Source organism: Mandrillus leucophaeus, unplaced genomic scaffold (genome assembly GCF_000951045.1).
Source record: "Mandrillus leucophaeus isolate KB7577 unplaced genomic scaffold, Mleu.le_1.0 Scaffold495, whole genome shotgun sequence".
In the NCBI taxonomy this organism is placed as follows: Eukaryota; Metazoa; Chordata; class Mammalia; order Primates; family Cercopithecidae; genus Mandrillus; species Mandrillus leucophaeus.
In genome coordinates this window covers 1,004,053-1,021,567 of record NW_012105309.1, presented here as the reverse complement: position 1 = coordinate 1,021,567, position 17,515 = coordinate 1,004,053, and the positions used below count along the sequence as shown (strand labels likewise).

The window sequence follows — 17,515 nt, the reverse complement described above, 5'->3', positions numbered from 1 at the left end:
GTTTTGTCTCAATCCTTGATAATGCTATATTTTTTGTATTTCAAATGTTTAGCTTTCACATGGAGAAAAAGAAACACAGGCATAAACCTTTATTCTATCCGCCTGCTAGTCCTGCAACACGATTTTAATAAAGTGTTCCTGATACTTTAACAATTTCTTTGATGTCTGCAGAGATATATCAGCAAGAGTGATTGTAAAGTAGCTAGTCTTATAAGTCAAGAATTATGATCTTTGATCTGCTGCTCAATCCATTTCCGGATCTGATCTACATTATTTTCTAGCTCTTCTGGTTTACTGCTGGGCAGCTGATGCACGACTTCCTCCTTGTAAGATGCCGTGGCTTCTTCATAAAGAACTTGGAAAATCTCACACTGAATATTGTCTTTTAGTTTCTTCTCATTATAACCCTTCGTTTCAAGTCTTTCGTACAGTACGTTGGCATCTGTTCTCAGCACAAAAACTGTATGAAACCAGCATTCAGGGAAGATATCACAACCGTGGTAATCAACGATAACTCCACATTCTCTCATTTGGTTATCTCACTCATCAGCTACTCTGTCATCATCTAAAACGGGACAATCATACTCTTCATCATAGCCATTGTATAATTGCTCTTCTCGAGCTAAATCATCCACATTAATGTATTTCAATCCTGATTCTGATTTTGATATGTGGTTTTACCAAACCCTAGTGTACCTGGATTTCTATGACATGTTTCCATCACAAATTTGGAGCAAACTGACACTTTAGGATTGAACTCAGGGAGTCTGTGGGGTCAAAACTAACTTCATAATATTACTAAGATTTTAACATGCAATGGGTTCACCTTGCTATCTCTGGGGGAAAAAAAAAAAAATGCACCACTGCACTCCCCCAAGGGCGACAGAGCAAGACCCTGTCTCTCAAAAGTAAATAAATAAATAATTTTAAAAATTATTGTTGAAAAAGGTTTGTGAGATTAATGATTCAATTTGGTTAAGCACAAATTTACATTTTTTCATAGTCTTAAACCTTAAGTATGAGTAACATTCACTTATTTGATCAGTAAATCTGTATAGCTTTTGTAAGAACATGCACAAGTAGAATAACAATGTGTAATCTGGCTAGGCACAGTGGCTCTTGCCTATAACCCTAGCACTTTGGGAGGCTGAGCTGGGAGGATTGCTGAGGCCAGGAATTTCAGACCAGCCTGGGCAACATAGCGAGAGACCCCATCTTAAAAAATAATAATAATAATACTTAATGCTGACAACTCATAGAAGACATGACTGTTTTTATTAAACCCCAAATATTCACCTAGTCTCATTTGCCAAAGATTTACCTAAATATGTGAACTTGAATTCTTAAAACATTTACGTTTCTATAGGAATACTGTTTTTAGTCTGTTGAAAGTATTATTGGAAGTTCAATTTCCTTAATTTATGGGAATTTTAGGAATATTCAATTTATAGATGCCTCTTTATTTCCAAGCCAGTCAGAACAGAACATCCTTAAGAGCGATCATATCCTCATTTGGTGAGACCATCTCGTGATGGTTATCCCAGGATGGGAGACAATAGCTGCTTTGAAAGCTCCCCTGGCACACTGGGCTTCCAGTACCAGAGCAGCTAACGACTCTGCCCTAACAGAAAATGCTGGGAAGCAGGGCACAAGTGTTTACTTGGGTGCCCTTCATGGGCACTCATTTTACCTGGTGGACAGCCTGATGCCTTGTGGTCTGGCCCAGTATCAGGCATTCCTCGCGTGGGAAATGTGCTTATCCTGGCAGACGCCCTTGTGGCTCTTTTCTGACCCCTCTTCAGTTTATGACTGCCTGACTATCGCTCTGGTGTTCAGAGCCTGCCCTTGTGTTCTTCCCCGGCATCCCGGGGAAAACCCAGGCAGCCTGGGAGAGCCCCTGGTTCTTCAGATGGAATGTGCAAATTCAACACACCACCAAGATAGGAAATAAGTTCCAAGATTTATTACTTCCAGATCCTAGAGAGGGAGGGCGCCATGAGTTGGGAAGGCAGTGTTCTATCCCCAGGTCACAAGAAGAAAGAATGAAGTGTCAGGCATAGAGCAAGAGAGAGTGGGACCCATGGGCCAACACCTTTACTGGGGGCCAGGGCATTGTCCAAGCAGGTTTCCTGCAGGGAGTTTTAGTTGGTGAGTTTAAAACAGGCAGTCATGAGTTTCAGGATCACACAGCAACTGAGAGGTGGTCACTGTGGCATACTCCACAGTCCAGGTAGGGGTGTGGGGCCGGCAGGGCCGGCCAGGTAGACTGTCCCTTAGAGAGGTCGTCACCAGAAAGAGGAGGTGTATAAGGCAGATCCTGGATCAACCACATTGAGGACTGGGGGTGGCAGGTGGAAGCTGTCAAGGGAAACTAAGTCCTGTTTCTGGTATGAGAAAGTTAAACTTATGTTCAAAATAGATGCCAAGGTATATAAAATTGTAAGCATTCACTACAGTGGCATTTCTGCAATACAAAACAGACATACAGACAGACACAGATAATTTATAAGCCTCAATTCTAAAATTTCAGACCAGGCACGGTGGCTCACGCCTGTAATCCCAGCACTTTGGGAGGCCAAGGTGTGTGGATCACCTGAGATCAGGAGTTCGAGACCAGCCTGGCCAACATGGTGGAACCCTGTCTCTACTAACAAAAATTAGCTGAGTGTGGTAGTGGGTGCCTGTGATCCCAGCCACTTGGGAGACTGAGGCAGGAGAATTGCTTGAACCCGGAAGATGGAGGTTGCAGTGAGCCGAGACTGCACCATTGCACTCCAGCCTGGGCAATAAGAGCAAAATTCCATCTCAAAAAAAAAAAGAAAGAAAAAGAAGAAAAATTCAGTCATGGGCCAAACATAAAAGCAGAATTTTAAATTTTATTCAGATGTCTACTTCCTGATAGCATGAAATTCTTAATTGTTTTGAAGCCAAAGTGGAAAAGTAGACAAACGAAAAATACTAGCAAATCAGATTCTGTTATCTTTCACCCAACAGAGACAAGATCTCTATAAACCAGCAGTCCTTCCCCAAGTATGTAATATACAAACCCCTTCATGTCTGTCATTTTCGTCAACCCTGGGGTCCTTCAAATGCCTTTTGTTCCTTCTCATTTACTTCACATTGACTTTTCAAGACAATTGGTTATACTGCACAGTTGGTTACATTTGAAGTATTTCGTGTGATTTACAAACGTATATGAATAATGTTAATTCATTTTTGTTTATATATGTATATGCATGCATATACATATACACACACTCCTATAGAGTGAACATTTGGCTGAATGTACTACCAAATTGTTAAACAATAGTCATTTCTAGCTGGTGGAATTACAGGAAATTTGTATTTCTGATTATATATTTCTATAGCATTTACATTTTATGCAATTCAGCGTGCATTTCTTAGATAAGCAAAAAAAAATTAAACATTTTATTTAAATTTTTTTTTCAATTCCAGTTAATAGCAGATGTCAACACAACAAATAAGTTCCATTATCCATGCTTCTGTGTGGGGGGGATTTGCTTGACAGGTGCAACAGAAGCACAAGCATTATTGTGCACCTGTGTCTGAAATGAGAGTGAGGTTGCCTAGAAGTCTTGAGAAAAGTGGCTGACGAGTCTACAAAAACGCCCTTATTACCCGAGTCTACAAAAATGCCCTTTTTACCCTTTCTCACTTTGAAGTGTGTAAAGACGTTGACACACTTGCAGGTCTGCTGGCTAACTGGTGGAACAGATTCCTGGGGGAAAAATTTTTTTTTTGCTCTTGTACCTCATATCTGGATTATTTTGGATTGCTTTTGGGATAGTATCTGAGTTTCTATCAGTTGGGCTGTTTTTTCCAGGAATATAAAGTTTTTTTTCTTTGATATATGCTTAAATATTTATTTTTAAGTGATGTAACTTTTCAAAAAACTTATTAAAGTTTATTTCTGTGGGAAAAATATTTTTTATGTTTTTGACTGTTTTTTGTTCCTTCTTGTTTGAAATCTCTAGCCAACAAGAACATTAGTCATGACAAGCATGCCATCTGAGTAAGTACTTGTTTTGATTTCTGTTCAATGTAAAATGTTAACCTTTTCTCTCATATACTGTAATTCTGGGTGCCTTTAGGCAATCTGTCAATCTGTTCCTGTATCACTTTTACTTTACAAAATTAATATCTGAGTTAGAAGGTCACTGAAAATTAAACATGTACCAAATGTGAGCAATTTAGCCTTGAAAATGCTGGGGTTGTTTAGGCAGCATTAAGAGGTGTGTGCTCATTTTGATGTTCTTTTGCTTGCTTGATACCAAATAACTTCATGAATGTTCAAGAAGTGGAACATCATTGACCAAAACATTTCCCTTAAAGGTCTTAAAGCAACACTGCAGCAGAAAGCTTTCCACAGCAGTATGAAAGTTGCTATCTGTGCATTTTGTGGAAGGGTTAATAGCTTGTTGGCATGCTCTTATCATCTCCCTTAAACATTTAACACAACAAAGAACATCCAACAAAAATACAGTACTATATTCTTTGCAACAGATTTTTGAATTCCTGTTTAAAGGGGAAAACCATGTTTTTGATATCAATCATAGGTTTTAAGGTTTTAAGACATCCATCAAAACATTGGAACATTTCAGTGAAAAATACGCCGCAGAGAGCGGCACGTTTAGAACATTTTCAGTAGTGGGATCCTTTTCCTGCCTGTGGCTTAAAAATAAAAGGATTGATCGTCAAATACCATACATTATATAGTGAAAAAGGGGGTCACTCAAAATTTTTGTAAATATATTATGAAATATATTGAACATTCTAAATAGTCTAATACAGAAGTGAATATTGAATATATGTGTAATATTTTTTAAAGTCTTTGTATTTTTCCAAAATAAAAAAAAATTACTAGTTAACTAGTTCTTTTCTCATTCAAGATTTAAAAATAAAACTTTTCATTTAGGCCATCTTCATGTCTTACTCTTTTTTGCTCCACATAGACTTCTTGTGATAGTTAAGAACAAGACCTGGACATTCTGATTTTATGTGGATTAGCTGTGCCTTGCAGAGACACTCGTTACTTATTGGCACATCCAGCAAGTAGCTGCCAGCCTCAGGATGGAGTTCTAGGGAGTGTCTGGTTTAGAGGTTTTTACTTTTTGTTTTCTTTTATCATTTTTGCCTTTATTTTTTTCCAAATTTAATTATTTTTCTTGACTCAAGCACAGATTCTCGGGTTGAAGTGGTGATGAGGTCCAGATCTTGACTCACATATCTTTTCTACCCTAAGGATCTCTAAGAATTTAAAAGCATGATATAATTCAGCCCTTTCATTTTACAGATAAAGAAACAGGTCTTGAGATGGACATACCTAAGATCACTAGAGACAAAACTAAGAAGGCTGGGTGCATTGGTTTACGCCTATAATCCCAGGGGCATGATTTGAGGGGCCCAGGTGGGCATATTGCTTGAGACTGGGAGTTCAAGACCAGCCTGGGTAACAGCAAAACCTTGTGTCTACAAAAAAATGCAGAAGTTAGCCAGACTTAGTGGTGAGTTGCCTATAGTCCCAACTACTTGGGCGGATAAGGCAGGAGGATCACTTGAGCCCAGGAGATCAACAATGCAGTGAGCTATGACTGTGCCACTACACTCCAGCCTGGGTAACAGAGCAAGACCCTGTCTCAAAACAATAAAATAAAACTAAGGAACACCATCATTTGAAAGGAAGAGTGTTAGAGACAGTCTGTATAAGCATAGACAATAACGTCTTCCTCTTTGTAATATAATTTTTGGAGAGGAGAGATGTTTCTTTTTTTTTTTTTTTTTGAGACGGAGTCTCGCTCTGTCGCCCAGGCTGGAGTGAGTGGCGCCATCTCGGCTCACTGCAAGCTCCGCCTCCCGGATTCCCGCCATTCTCCTACCTCAGCCTCCCAAGTAGCTGGGACCACAGCCGCCACCTCGCCCGGCTAATTTTTTTGTATTTTTAGTAGAGACAGTGTTTCACCGTGTTATTGTGTATATCACAGTGTGGCTTAGAAAGCCCTTCATTGGGGAATTTTTAAATTTTCTGGGAGAGAGAGAAAACCAATGTCAGAACTAAAGGCATAAAAAGGTTATTATAAAAGGGAGGAAAGAACCGAGGGTTGTTTGGTAAGGAAGTTAGATGGAAGGAATATATTTTTTTAAAGGATATTTTAAGTATTAAGGGAATGACAGAGCAGGAGAGAAGCGGTAATGGTCATGAGCTTTGTGACAAATAGGTCCCAGATTTGATCTGATGATTTAATAAAAAGGGTCTTTTTTCCCCTTTTGGTAGAAAAACTGTGTGTTGATACTCAATAAATGTTACGTTTTCAAAATAAAATAAGTGAGGATCTTGGTTCTGAGCATGCACAGACAGGTTCAAATAGGCCTGAAAAACAAATTGTTGCCCCGGTGGGAAGAGTGTTGGTCTGATGTCAGGGGCCTGGTTTCCTTTTTTTTTTTGAGGTGGAGTCTCGCCCTGTCTCCCAGGCTGAAGTGCAGTGACACGATCACGGCTCACTGCAACCTCCACTGCCCGGGTTCAAGTGATTCTTCTGCCTCAACCTCCCGAGTAGTTGGAACCACAGGCACGTGCCACCATGCCTAGTTAATTTTTGTAGCTTTTAGTAGAGACGGGGTTTCACCGTGTTGGCCAGGCTGATCTTGAACTCCTGACCTCGTGGTCTGCCCATCTCGGCCTCCCAAAGTGCCAGGATTATAGACGGGAGCCACCGTGCCCGGCCAGGGGCCTGGTTTCTGATGCTGGCTCTGTCCCTACCCGGCCCAGCCACTGTGGGAAGCCATTGACAACCTGTGGGCTTGTCTTCTGAGCCATTAAAATAGAATTGAGATCTGAAGTTTATTTCCCCAGGTTCCAAACCATTGATTGTAAGTCAGTTAAGACATAGGCACCATAACCAAAATCAGTTTAAAATGTTGGCTTTCTAGTTTTATTATTACTAATATTGAGTGTAACCGCCTTGATGTTCATGTGCAACAAACTCATTCATTTTGTTCATTTTCCCCCCGATTTGATAGAAAGCAGAATGTCGTCATCCAGGTTGTGGATAAATTGAAAGGCTTTTCAATTGCACCAGACGTCTGTGAGACCACGACTCACGTGCTTTCCGGGAAGCCACTTCGCACCCTGAATGTGCTGCTGGGAATCGCGCGTGGCTGCTGGGTTCTCTCTTATGATTGGGTAAGCCCTGTGTGTGAACTGCATATTTTAAAACAAGGCATTTTGATAGAGTGGGTCACCCTGAGGTGCTGACATCAGCACTCAGGCCGGCGTGCACCCTTGTGGATCTGCACACTTTCCTGTGAGCTGGGAACACCCGTCTTTCCTCCTGTTGGTCTCCCTTGGGCTGCTGCCCTTCAACCAGTGCCAAGTCCTGGGGAGCAGGAGGACGGGGAAGGTAGAGAGCAGGAAGTGAGTAGCCTCTAAGATAAATCAGAAGCAAGATTAGAAAGACGCTGAAAGAAACGCAAAATGCACATTCTCACAGTCAAAGAGCGTTCCTCTATGTGTGACCAAGAAATACTGTGACCTGTGGTGGTAGTGGTTTGCAGAGCCAAAATAGTTCAGCGATTGTTTGTACAGATGGATTTACTTAAGATGAAACATGTTCCTTCAATCCCATTTGGATAGGTTTTATCCTATGTATATCTATCTGTAACATTATTTGCCTTTATTTCTATACATTAAAGATAGTTTTTAAAAATACATAATTATTTTCGTTATTCATAACAATTGAAATGATCTGTTATTAGTTCTATTTTTACTTTGATCCTCAACCTAGGGTTGCTCCAAAGCATTGCTTTCTGATGACAGTAGCATCATCTGTTACTTGTGTTACCATTTTGCATCTGTGGGATCCGTCTTTCCTCCTCCTCTCCCAAGAATGTATTCTATTCATACTCATACTGTGTTCATTTAAACCAGTAGAATTATAACATGCAAAAGCTACACATGTATTTTCAAGAATGGCCGTGGTCTTTTTTCTGTGCTGTGGCAGAGTTAGTGAGATTAACTAACTCTAAGTGAGATTAGTGCTTCTAGTTGTGAAGTGGAAACACTGAAATTCCGAAAGTAAGCACTATTGATTTGCATTGGTGGCAATTGGGGATCACCTTACCTAATTATATACTAGTACTGCTTTATGTTTATTTGTATGAAAGACAGTAGTCCCCCCCTCATCCAGGGTTTTGCTTTCTGTGGTTTCAGGTACCATAGCCCAAAAATATGAAATGGGAAATCCCAGATAAGAACAATTTATAAGTCTTTAAATGCATGCTTTTCTGAGTAGCATGAAGAAATCTCAGGTCATCCTGCTCCATTCTCCCTGGGATGTGAATCATCCTTCATTCCACCTGGAGTAGGTGCTGCTTGCCCTTGCTTAGTAGCCTCTTTGTTATCAGATAGAATCTCGTGGTTTTGCAGTGTTTGTCTTCAAGAAACCCTTGTTTGGCCTAATAATGTTCCCCAAGCACAAGAGTATTGATGCTGACAACTTTGATATGCCAAAGAGGCGCTCCAAGGTGCTTTCTTTAAGTGAAAAGGTGAACGTTGTCCACTTAATAAAGAAAGAAAAATGGTATGCTGATGTAGCTAAGATCTATGGGAAAAAAATGAGTCTTTGACTTGTGAAATTGTGAAGAAAGAAAAAAAATTGTGCATAGTATATGTAGGGTTCAGAACTATCCACAGTTTTAGGCATCCCCCAGGGGGCCATGAACTGTACCCCCTTTGGATAGGGTGGACTACTGTGTATTTAATAACTCTAGCATCAGTGAATGAGTTCTGTGTTTTATTTCTCTCCAATTCAAATTGTCTCTGTATCTTCATCTGACTACTCCCCTTCCCTCAGGTTTTGGAGGAAAAAATGTTATTTCTAAAGATATGCATCTGTACAGGATTCTTTACCCAACTTATTCTTTTGGGACTTTGAGCAGTCCCTAGAGGTCTGACGTGAGAATGTACTGCCTTTGCTGTCAACATGGATAGAGACCTGCTCCCTGGTTGTCTGCATGTCTCTGCTCAGTGTCCTGCCAGTGCTCCCCAACCAATCATACACAGAAACAGAACTGGGTGAAATTTTAGGTTATTGTATCTCTTCTGGGATTACTTGATATGAGAAAGGTGGGCATTAAAACACATTATTTAATAAACTTCTGATCTTTAGTCTGGACTCCTTGCCTGGGGGGAAGAACCTGGGGCACTCAGACACGTAAGTGAATGAATGAGGTACAAGGCAATCAGAAAAGAAAAGGTAATAAGAGGCATGTAGGTTAGAAAGGAAGAAATAAAGCTATCTCTATTTATAAACAACACAATTTTCTATGTAGATAGTCACAAGTAATCTACAAAACAGCAATTAGAGCTGACAACTAACTTGAGCAAGTCATCCAGATGCAAAAATTCCACTGAAACTTCAGTATAAAGCTAATAAAATAAGTGCAGGATCTGTATGCTGAAAACTACAAAATACTGATTTTAAAGATCAAAGAACTAAGTATATTAAAAGACATACAATGTTCATGGATTGGAAGACATAGTACAGTGAACATGTCACTCCTCCCCAAAATGATCTATAGATTTAACACATTCCATTCAAAATCTCAGCAGAATCTTTCAAGATACATACACGCTGGTTCTAAAATTTCTGTGGAGACATTAAGGAACCAGAATAGCCGAAACAATTTAGAAAGAAAATAACAAGGAGAGGGACTGGCACTACCTGGTTTTGGGGCATCCCTTCAAGCTGTGGTCCTCAAGGCAGTGTGGTATTGGTAGACACATAGAACAGATAGAGAATCCAGAAATAGACCCCAAAAATATATCCCATGGGTTTTGACAAAGGCATGAAGGCAGTTCAGTGGAGAAATTCAGTCTTTTCAACAAGTGGTGTTGGAGCAGTTGGCCATACACAAGCAAGAAAAGGAACCTTCCCAACACTTTGGGTGGATCACCTGAGGTCAGGAATTGGAGACCAGCCTGGTCAACATGGTGAAACCCCGTCTCTACCAAAGATAAAAAGAACAGCTGGGCGTGGTGGCACCTGCCTGTAGTCCCAGCTACTCAGGAGGCTGAGGCACAAGAATCACTTGAACCGGTGAGATGGAGGTTGCAGTGAGCCAATACCATGCCACTGCACTTCAACCTGGGTGACAGAGGGACACCCTGTCTCAAAAAAGAAAAGGAAAGGAAAGGAAAGAAGAGAGGAGAGGAGAGGAAGAAGGAAGGGAGAACCTCATTCTGTACCTTACATGAGCCAAAAAAATTACATCCAATGGATCATAGACTAAATGTAAAGGTATAAAACTTCTATAAGTAAACAAATAAGAAAAATGATCTTGGTATAGGCAAAGAGTTCTTAGATACACCAAAAGCATGATCAATAACAGAAAACATTGATAAATTAGATTTCATCAAAATTGAAAGCTTTACTCTGTGAAAGATACTATGAAAAGATCAGAAGACAACATTTGCAAATCTTATATCTGACAAAAGATTTATGTCCGGAATATATAAAGAACTCTCAATACTGAACAATAAGAAAACAAACAGCCCAAACAAAAACTGGCAAAGAAAAGACTTGTATAGACATTTTACTGAGGACACACAGATGGCAAATAAGCATGTAAAAAGATTCTCATCATTATTGCTCACTTCAGAAATATGGTGAGATCCACTACATATCCATTAAAATGGCTAAAGTAAAAAATAGCAGTCGCACTCCAGCAAGGAGCCAGCGCAGCTGGAACGGCTGCTAGTGCGAGTGGGAAGTGGTCCAGCCACTCTGAGAAACAGTTTGGCAGTTTCACAGAAAGCTAAATGTCCACTCAGCAGTCCCACTCCCAGATACTTGCCTCGGAGAAATGAAAGCTTGTGTTCACACAGAGTCTGTACGTGAATGTTTGTAGCAGCCTTACTTATCATCAAGTGGACCTGGAAACAACACAGCTGTCCCTCCAGTGGGTGAATGGATCAACCAGCTGGACCATCCATGCTGTGGAGTGTAACTCAGGAATCGGAAGGAATGGTGATAGGTGCAGCAGCTTGCATGACTCTCGGGGGCATCATGCCGAGTGGAATAGCTGATCTCAGAAGGTCACGTACTGTATAAAAAAAAAAAAAAAAGTATATCTTACACATCTACTGTGCTTTCCAAATGGAGATATTTGGGCACTGGTAGGACCAGGCTAGTGTCTTGGTTTCAGAACTAGGTTTCCTTCTGTGTGCTGAAGTTTGCAGGCTCCCGTACCTTCAACTGCTGCCTCTGTCCCTATACTTCTATTAGCACTGAAGCTTCATCCCAGCTTTTCTATCTTAAAAAAAATGAAAATAATTTAAAAATTCAACTTTCCCCAAATTGCTCTTTGCCCTCTGTGCTACCTTTTTTCCCCTTGTTCATGGCAAAGGTCACAAATGTGTATCTGTATTGCCCTTGCCTTACTGATGATGATGCTATTTGTGAATAGTATCAACTCTTGGGAGATTGCGAAGGCCTAGATGGCCTATGGCTTCAGGTGAAATATCTGTTAGTGTGATTACAAGGTAACCATGATGGCTGTCAGGTTTAATATACCACACATATATAAATCACACAAATGGATATATGTATTGTATTGATGTTCATAGGTTGCTCCTGACTTGCACCCTCAAAAACTTTAGAAACAAGCTGAGTCACTCTCTCTGTTCATCTCAGTCTTCAAGAAGACAAAGATGACTGCTGCTTTTTGCATGGCCCCCTCCTTTAACTTTTTAATTAATTCAATAGTATAAACATAAGAAATTTGAGAGAGGATAGTTGCCACCACCATTTACAAAGCCATTCTACATAATGTTTAAAGCTTAGCACCCAATTTAATATTTATCTATGTCTTGTATATAACTTCAGATATAAACTTCACAGTTCCAATTTCTTTTAGGGTCAAGATTTGAAGTATCCATATCATATATTATATACATTGACTTTGTGTACAAGGAATCTCTGTTTCTGTCTCTGGCACTCTCACTCTCTCTCGTCCTCCTCCTCCTAACCCTGTCTCCAATGTAGTTGGGGGATTCTTAAAATATTCTCTTTGGCTAGCAGTATAAACTTGCCTCCAAGAAAAACATTACTGAGCATGTTTTTATTTCAGGGTTTGTGTGGTATTCTCTGGAAATTTCTTGTAAAGGAGAGTTGTAGCAGTTCTTCAGAATTAGATGGTTGTATGTGGCCCAGCTAGTCATATCAGAAACTGTGACGATTTTATAACAAAATTCAGTTTGAATTTTGACTTAATGTTTTTGAGAAGTTTATTGGCAATTTTTCCATGTTTACAGCAGTTCACACCTCCAGTGTTAGCTCTACTGTTTTCAGGAAAGAGAATAATTTATGTTTTTCCTCCTTCGTGACCAAATTGTCTGGCAGATACATGGAAATAGAAAACCATGCCAGGAGTTGCCGAGCTTCCTATTTATGGGAGACAGGAAGTAACACAACGGAAAAATAAAGAAATTAATTTGACCAAAGTGTCTCTTTAGACTCGCATTGTTTTGTTATGTGTTGTTCAAGCGTAGTACAATTTGAACCTTTAAATACTCTTTATCCCACTCTCACTTAATTTGGTGTTTCCTGCATTTTCCTGTGACTTATCCACAATTCTACTTTCCCTCGAAGCCCTTTTGTGGATGCTAAAATACAAGCGGAGTGTCCTATGATCCAGTCTTCCCCTTTTCCAGCTACCACTCTGTGTCACTCTGTCCAGCACAGTGAGGAATAACTCAGCCTGTATTCAGATTTTAAGATTTTCGTCCTGAGCAGCTTGTGAAAAGGATCTGAAAATAGAGATTTAAAGCTAATTCACTTATAAATACAAGTGTAGGGCTTAAAAGCTAAATCAGCTTTATAACAAAATGTAAAGGCCACTAACTATCAACAAATAATCTAGTGTTTTCTTAATCAAAAATGATGTCATCATGACTATTTTCTTGAGATAATGTGATCCACATTGAACTTAGTAAGCAGTGAGTCAGGTGAGACATGTTTTTATCAGTGGTGAGCATAGAATCAATGACCTGTTAGCAGAACACACGCAGTTCACTCAGTTCATGCCTCTCATTTTACATTAAAGAAATGCTGAGCTGCTCTCCTAAAATTATAACTCATGGTAGAACCAGAAGTGAAATCTCGGCTTTTCACTGGTGTTAGTTCATCACCCTGCATTCCCAAGTCTATTCAAAAGGGATCATCTTGAAAAACCATTCTCTTTTTAACCTTAAGATGGCAGATTAACTTCATAACTCATGTTAGGAATAATTTTCAGCCACATTGTACTTGGTGTGTCACACTGACGCTGAGTTTCTGAGGGTTCCCTTCAGTTCTCTCTAGCAGACATTTATTGCTCACACTTGCAAGCTAACTAGGATCTCAGGCCTGGGTCTCTGAACTTTCACGACTCGATTTCAAAGTCCTTTTTATCCTGCTACAGATTATACCTTGGTAAAAGACTTTATACTTCACAGAGTATTTTCCCATGCACTGTCTCACTGGATCCTGACAGAACATTTTTGCAGCCGAGAAGGATGCTGCAAATAAACAGTGAGTTTAGTGATGGAGACTCTGGGTAAAACTAGTTTGTCTGACTTGAATGTGAATCTTAGAAACACATCTCTGTCACGGCATTGTTTTAAGGCAGTGACTATGAACAGCTATCTCCAGGACACCTAATTTATACATTTTCCTTATTAAAATAATGGATTCTGGTTTTGCCCAGGCATAGACACAGAATTTGTCTGCTCCTTTCACTTGAGGTGGTTCCTGAACAGTGCCGGAGCTCGTTCTTTGCAGAGGCTCCTGCAGGCTGCGTCAGCGTGGCCACTGGCCACTGGGAGCATGGGGAGCAGGTGCTGCGGTCTAGGTCCTCCATCCCCCTGTCTGTTGCTCCTGGCAAGACCCCAAGGTGCGCATTTCCCAGGTTGGAGCCGCCGTGCTTCCCAGGACTGTAGTCTCCTGATTGAGGACAGATACCAAAAAGTGATTCATCTGGAAAATTGAGGGCTTTGGTGCTGCCCTCCAGGAGGACATTTGAAAAGATGTGGACAAGCCTGTGAGTGCAAGAATGATGAATGTTGGAGTTTGAAAGAGTCAACGTGATTTTTTTAGTGGGAGAAGACTGTGGAGTCACCCTGAGATGCAACCACAGACATGATTAGGAATAAACTTTGATCACCATTTTCAAATTTTTACATTAATATTTTTTCTTTAATTTTCTAAAGGTGCTAGATGGAATCTACTTAATGCACCTGACACAGAAAAGCCAGTGCACAGGTCCTAAGGGTACACCTTGCAAGAAAGAGAAATACCTGAGGCACCAGGAGTGAGGAGGACAGGTGTTGGAGAAGGCTGTAGAGCCCCAGTATGGCTGTGCAGATCAAAGCGAGGGAGGCAGAAGCCATCAGACTATTTTAACTACAGAGTGGCTCTGGCCTCTCAGCAAAGAATGGATTGCAGGGAGGTAAGAACAGGGTGGGCAGCAGGAGGCAGCTAGGATCATCGAGGCGAGAAATGACTGCAGCTGTGTCTAGAGGAGGGGTTGATAGGTGGGGAGGAGAGAGCAGGTCGGCACACTTCCTAGGAAGATCTAGTGGAATCTGTAATGTGAGGTGTGTGGGAATGGAGAAGTCAAGAACACTCCCACCTAAATTTTTTCCTGGGGCAACTAACTATAGATAATGGTGTCATTTGCTGAGTTAGAGAATTCTGGGGGGAGAAAATTGTGTGCAGGGTTTGGGGTACAATAAAAAATTGACGTAGGCATATTGAGTCTGGGATTCCTACTAGACATTCAAATAGAGATATCACATATCAGATTATATATATGTACATGTGTTCAGAGGAAAGGTTATTCACTCCAGCCATGGTAACTGGAAGGGAGTGTAGAATGAAGAAAACAGTGAGTTTTGGTTTGAGCTCTGGGCTGTGCCGCCATGCAGAAGTCAGGGAGAAGGGAGAGGCAAGGGGACCCGGGAACGGCTAGCTAGCAACCTGGGGGAGACACCAGGGGAACGTGACGTCAGTCAGAAGGGGGACTGTTTCAGGAAGGAAGGATGCTCAGCTGTGCTGAGTGCTGCTGGAAGGTGAATAGAGGAGACAGAAGCCACTGTTCAATTTCATCAGGTGGATGTTGTCAGAGACCTTGAAAAAAGCAGGTTGAATCCAATGACTAAGAGAGTTGAAGAGTCAATGGTACATAAAGCAGTGGAAGCACTAGGGTTATGTGTAATGGTGCCATTTGCTGAGTTAGGGGTTATTATCAGACGTATTGCTCATACGTTATTCCTAGATGTACTGCTGCTGCTACATCAGAGAGATTGGTTGGCAGCGAATGGGACACCATGAAGTGTGACTCGAGCCCTCTAGTATTGCCAACGGCAACACAGATCATCATCCTGGTGCTTGGCAATGTGGTTGCATTATGGTGAGTTGAGTGTGGCCTTCAGAAGCATTTGAATCTTTGAGTTATCAGGGAAAAAAAAAATTTAAAAAGTAAACTAAGATTATGTGTATTAACGAAAAAGTTGCTGTATTTGGCAAATCCTTTAAATGGATAAGGCTAACAGGTCGAGAGGGTACTTGTTGCCACCCATCCTTTTCCAAATCATAGCCTTCAGGGATCACACTGTTTGTCTTTACTTTTCTATTAACTTGGATCAACCGTGAGGTAACACAGGTCTTCACTGTAGACCTCAGTTCCCTGCCTTTGCTTTATGACTGAGACCTCTAGGACCTCAACTTGGTCCATGCTGAACTGCAGCACAAATTCCAAGCTTTGGCCCTACCTAAAGGTGCACTTTAACCTTTGCAGTGTTCTGCCAGGCATCTGAATTTTCACTTTTGTTTCTGACATCTCAATCAAGCAGTTCTCGCTGTAAGTATTAAATAATAGCACAGAATATCTTAACTTCAGGTCTTCATTGGAAAATTCAACCATGGTTTGATTTTATCTGTAACTTCAAAAACTGTCTTCAGCTGTCCATCATTTAGATATCATTTAGATGTCCCTCAGGGACTTTGGGGACATTGTTAACCATCTATTCTTTCAAGGCTTCTTAACTCTATCCCCAAGTTAAAATAGATTTCCAAGGAAGATCATACTTCTGTTACAGTCTCTGTGTGAGGACCCTCTGTGAATTTGGTTTTAGGCACAATGTTAATCTTTTTGAAGAGAACTGATGTAAGAAATACTGGATTTTAGAAAACTGTTGTACTTTTTTTCAAAGCTATAATTGACAACATTGTACATTTTGCTACCTGATACTTCTGATGTATGATCCACCTAATGCATTTCTCCTAAAATTCATTTCCAATGAATTGAATAGGAATTCCAAATGAAATGAATTTCATAGGAAAATTTAGTACAGAAAATTTGTTAGACTGTCCTTAACCAGAGAATGAGAATTATGTAATGCAGTTTTCTCAGCTAAACTAACAGCTTGCCATAGGTTCATAATAGATCTATTTTTTAGTTGTTTTTCATGGGTTCTTGTTTCTGAAAGTTTCTCTGCCAGAATATTAAAGTTCCACCTAATAACTTAACAAGCATCGTATATATTAATAATATATTAATAATTAGTAATGTTATTAAAAATATTTAATAATATTAAATACTTTATACTAATTTTTAGAATATTAAAACTTAAAATTTAAAAATTTAAAATTAAATATTTTATATTAAATCGTTAAATTAATATTAATAATATTAATAATTAATATCAATTATTTAATGTAAAATTATTAATGATATTTCATATCCAATTATTGATTGGCTTAAGTAATTAATTGATTAACTGATAATGATTATTGTTAAATTATTCTACTCTTGGGTAATACAGAGACTGCATACTTACCTTTGCCGTGTAAATACCATTGTCTGCTTCCTGGTTAGTGGCTGTAGGGAGGCTATGGCAGAGTCAAGTGCTTTTGTCCTTACCGTGGCCCCACTCTTCCTCTGTAGGCTGCCCACGATGTTTTGCTATGCCACGTATGTATTGGTCTGTTCTCACACCGCCATAAAGAAATGCCCGAGCCTGAGTAATTTATGGAGAAAAGAGGTTTCATTGGCTCACGCTTCTGCGGGCTGTACGTGAAGCACAGTGGCTTCCGGGGAGGCCTCAGGAAAGTTTCAATCATGGCAGAAAGCAAAGCCGGGAAGCGGCCCCATCTTCCATGGGTGGAGCAGCAGGAAAGTGCGTGGCGGTTCTACACACTTTTAAACAACCAGATCTCCTGAGAACTCATTCACTATGCAGTGCCAAGGTGGGATGGGGCTGAACCATTCATGAGAACTCTGCCCCCAGGATCCAGTCACCTCCCACCGGGCCCCACCTTCAACACTGGTGATTACAGTTCAACCTGTGATTTGGATGGGGACACAAATTCAAACTCTGTCAACACACACCACATCTCCAATGAATGTTACGCAATTTCTTTATTCCTTTTTTTTTTTTTTTTTTTTTTTTTTTTTT

General features: G+C 40.2%; 1 protein-coding gene and 1 pseudogene across 1 annotated transcript in view; one reads left to right on the top strand and one right to left on the bottom strand.

The window, feature by feature from the left end:
- Nucleotides 1-17,515, top strand: part of MCPH1 (microcephalin 1) — a 263,998-nt gene that overhangs the window by 68,651 nt on the left and 177,832 nt on the right. The window contains exons 10-11 of the mRNA XM_011995694.1: nt 3,996-4,033; nt 7,039-7,201. Of these exons, the coding sequence (XP_011851084.1) occupies nt 3,996-4,033; nt 7,039-7,201 (201 nt within the window). The remainder of the gene's footprint in view (nt 1-3,995; nt 4,034-7,038; nt 7,202-17,515) is intronic.
- On the bottom strand, nt 216-721 carry LOC105550710 (annotated as a pseudogene).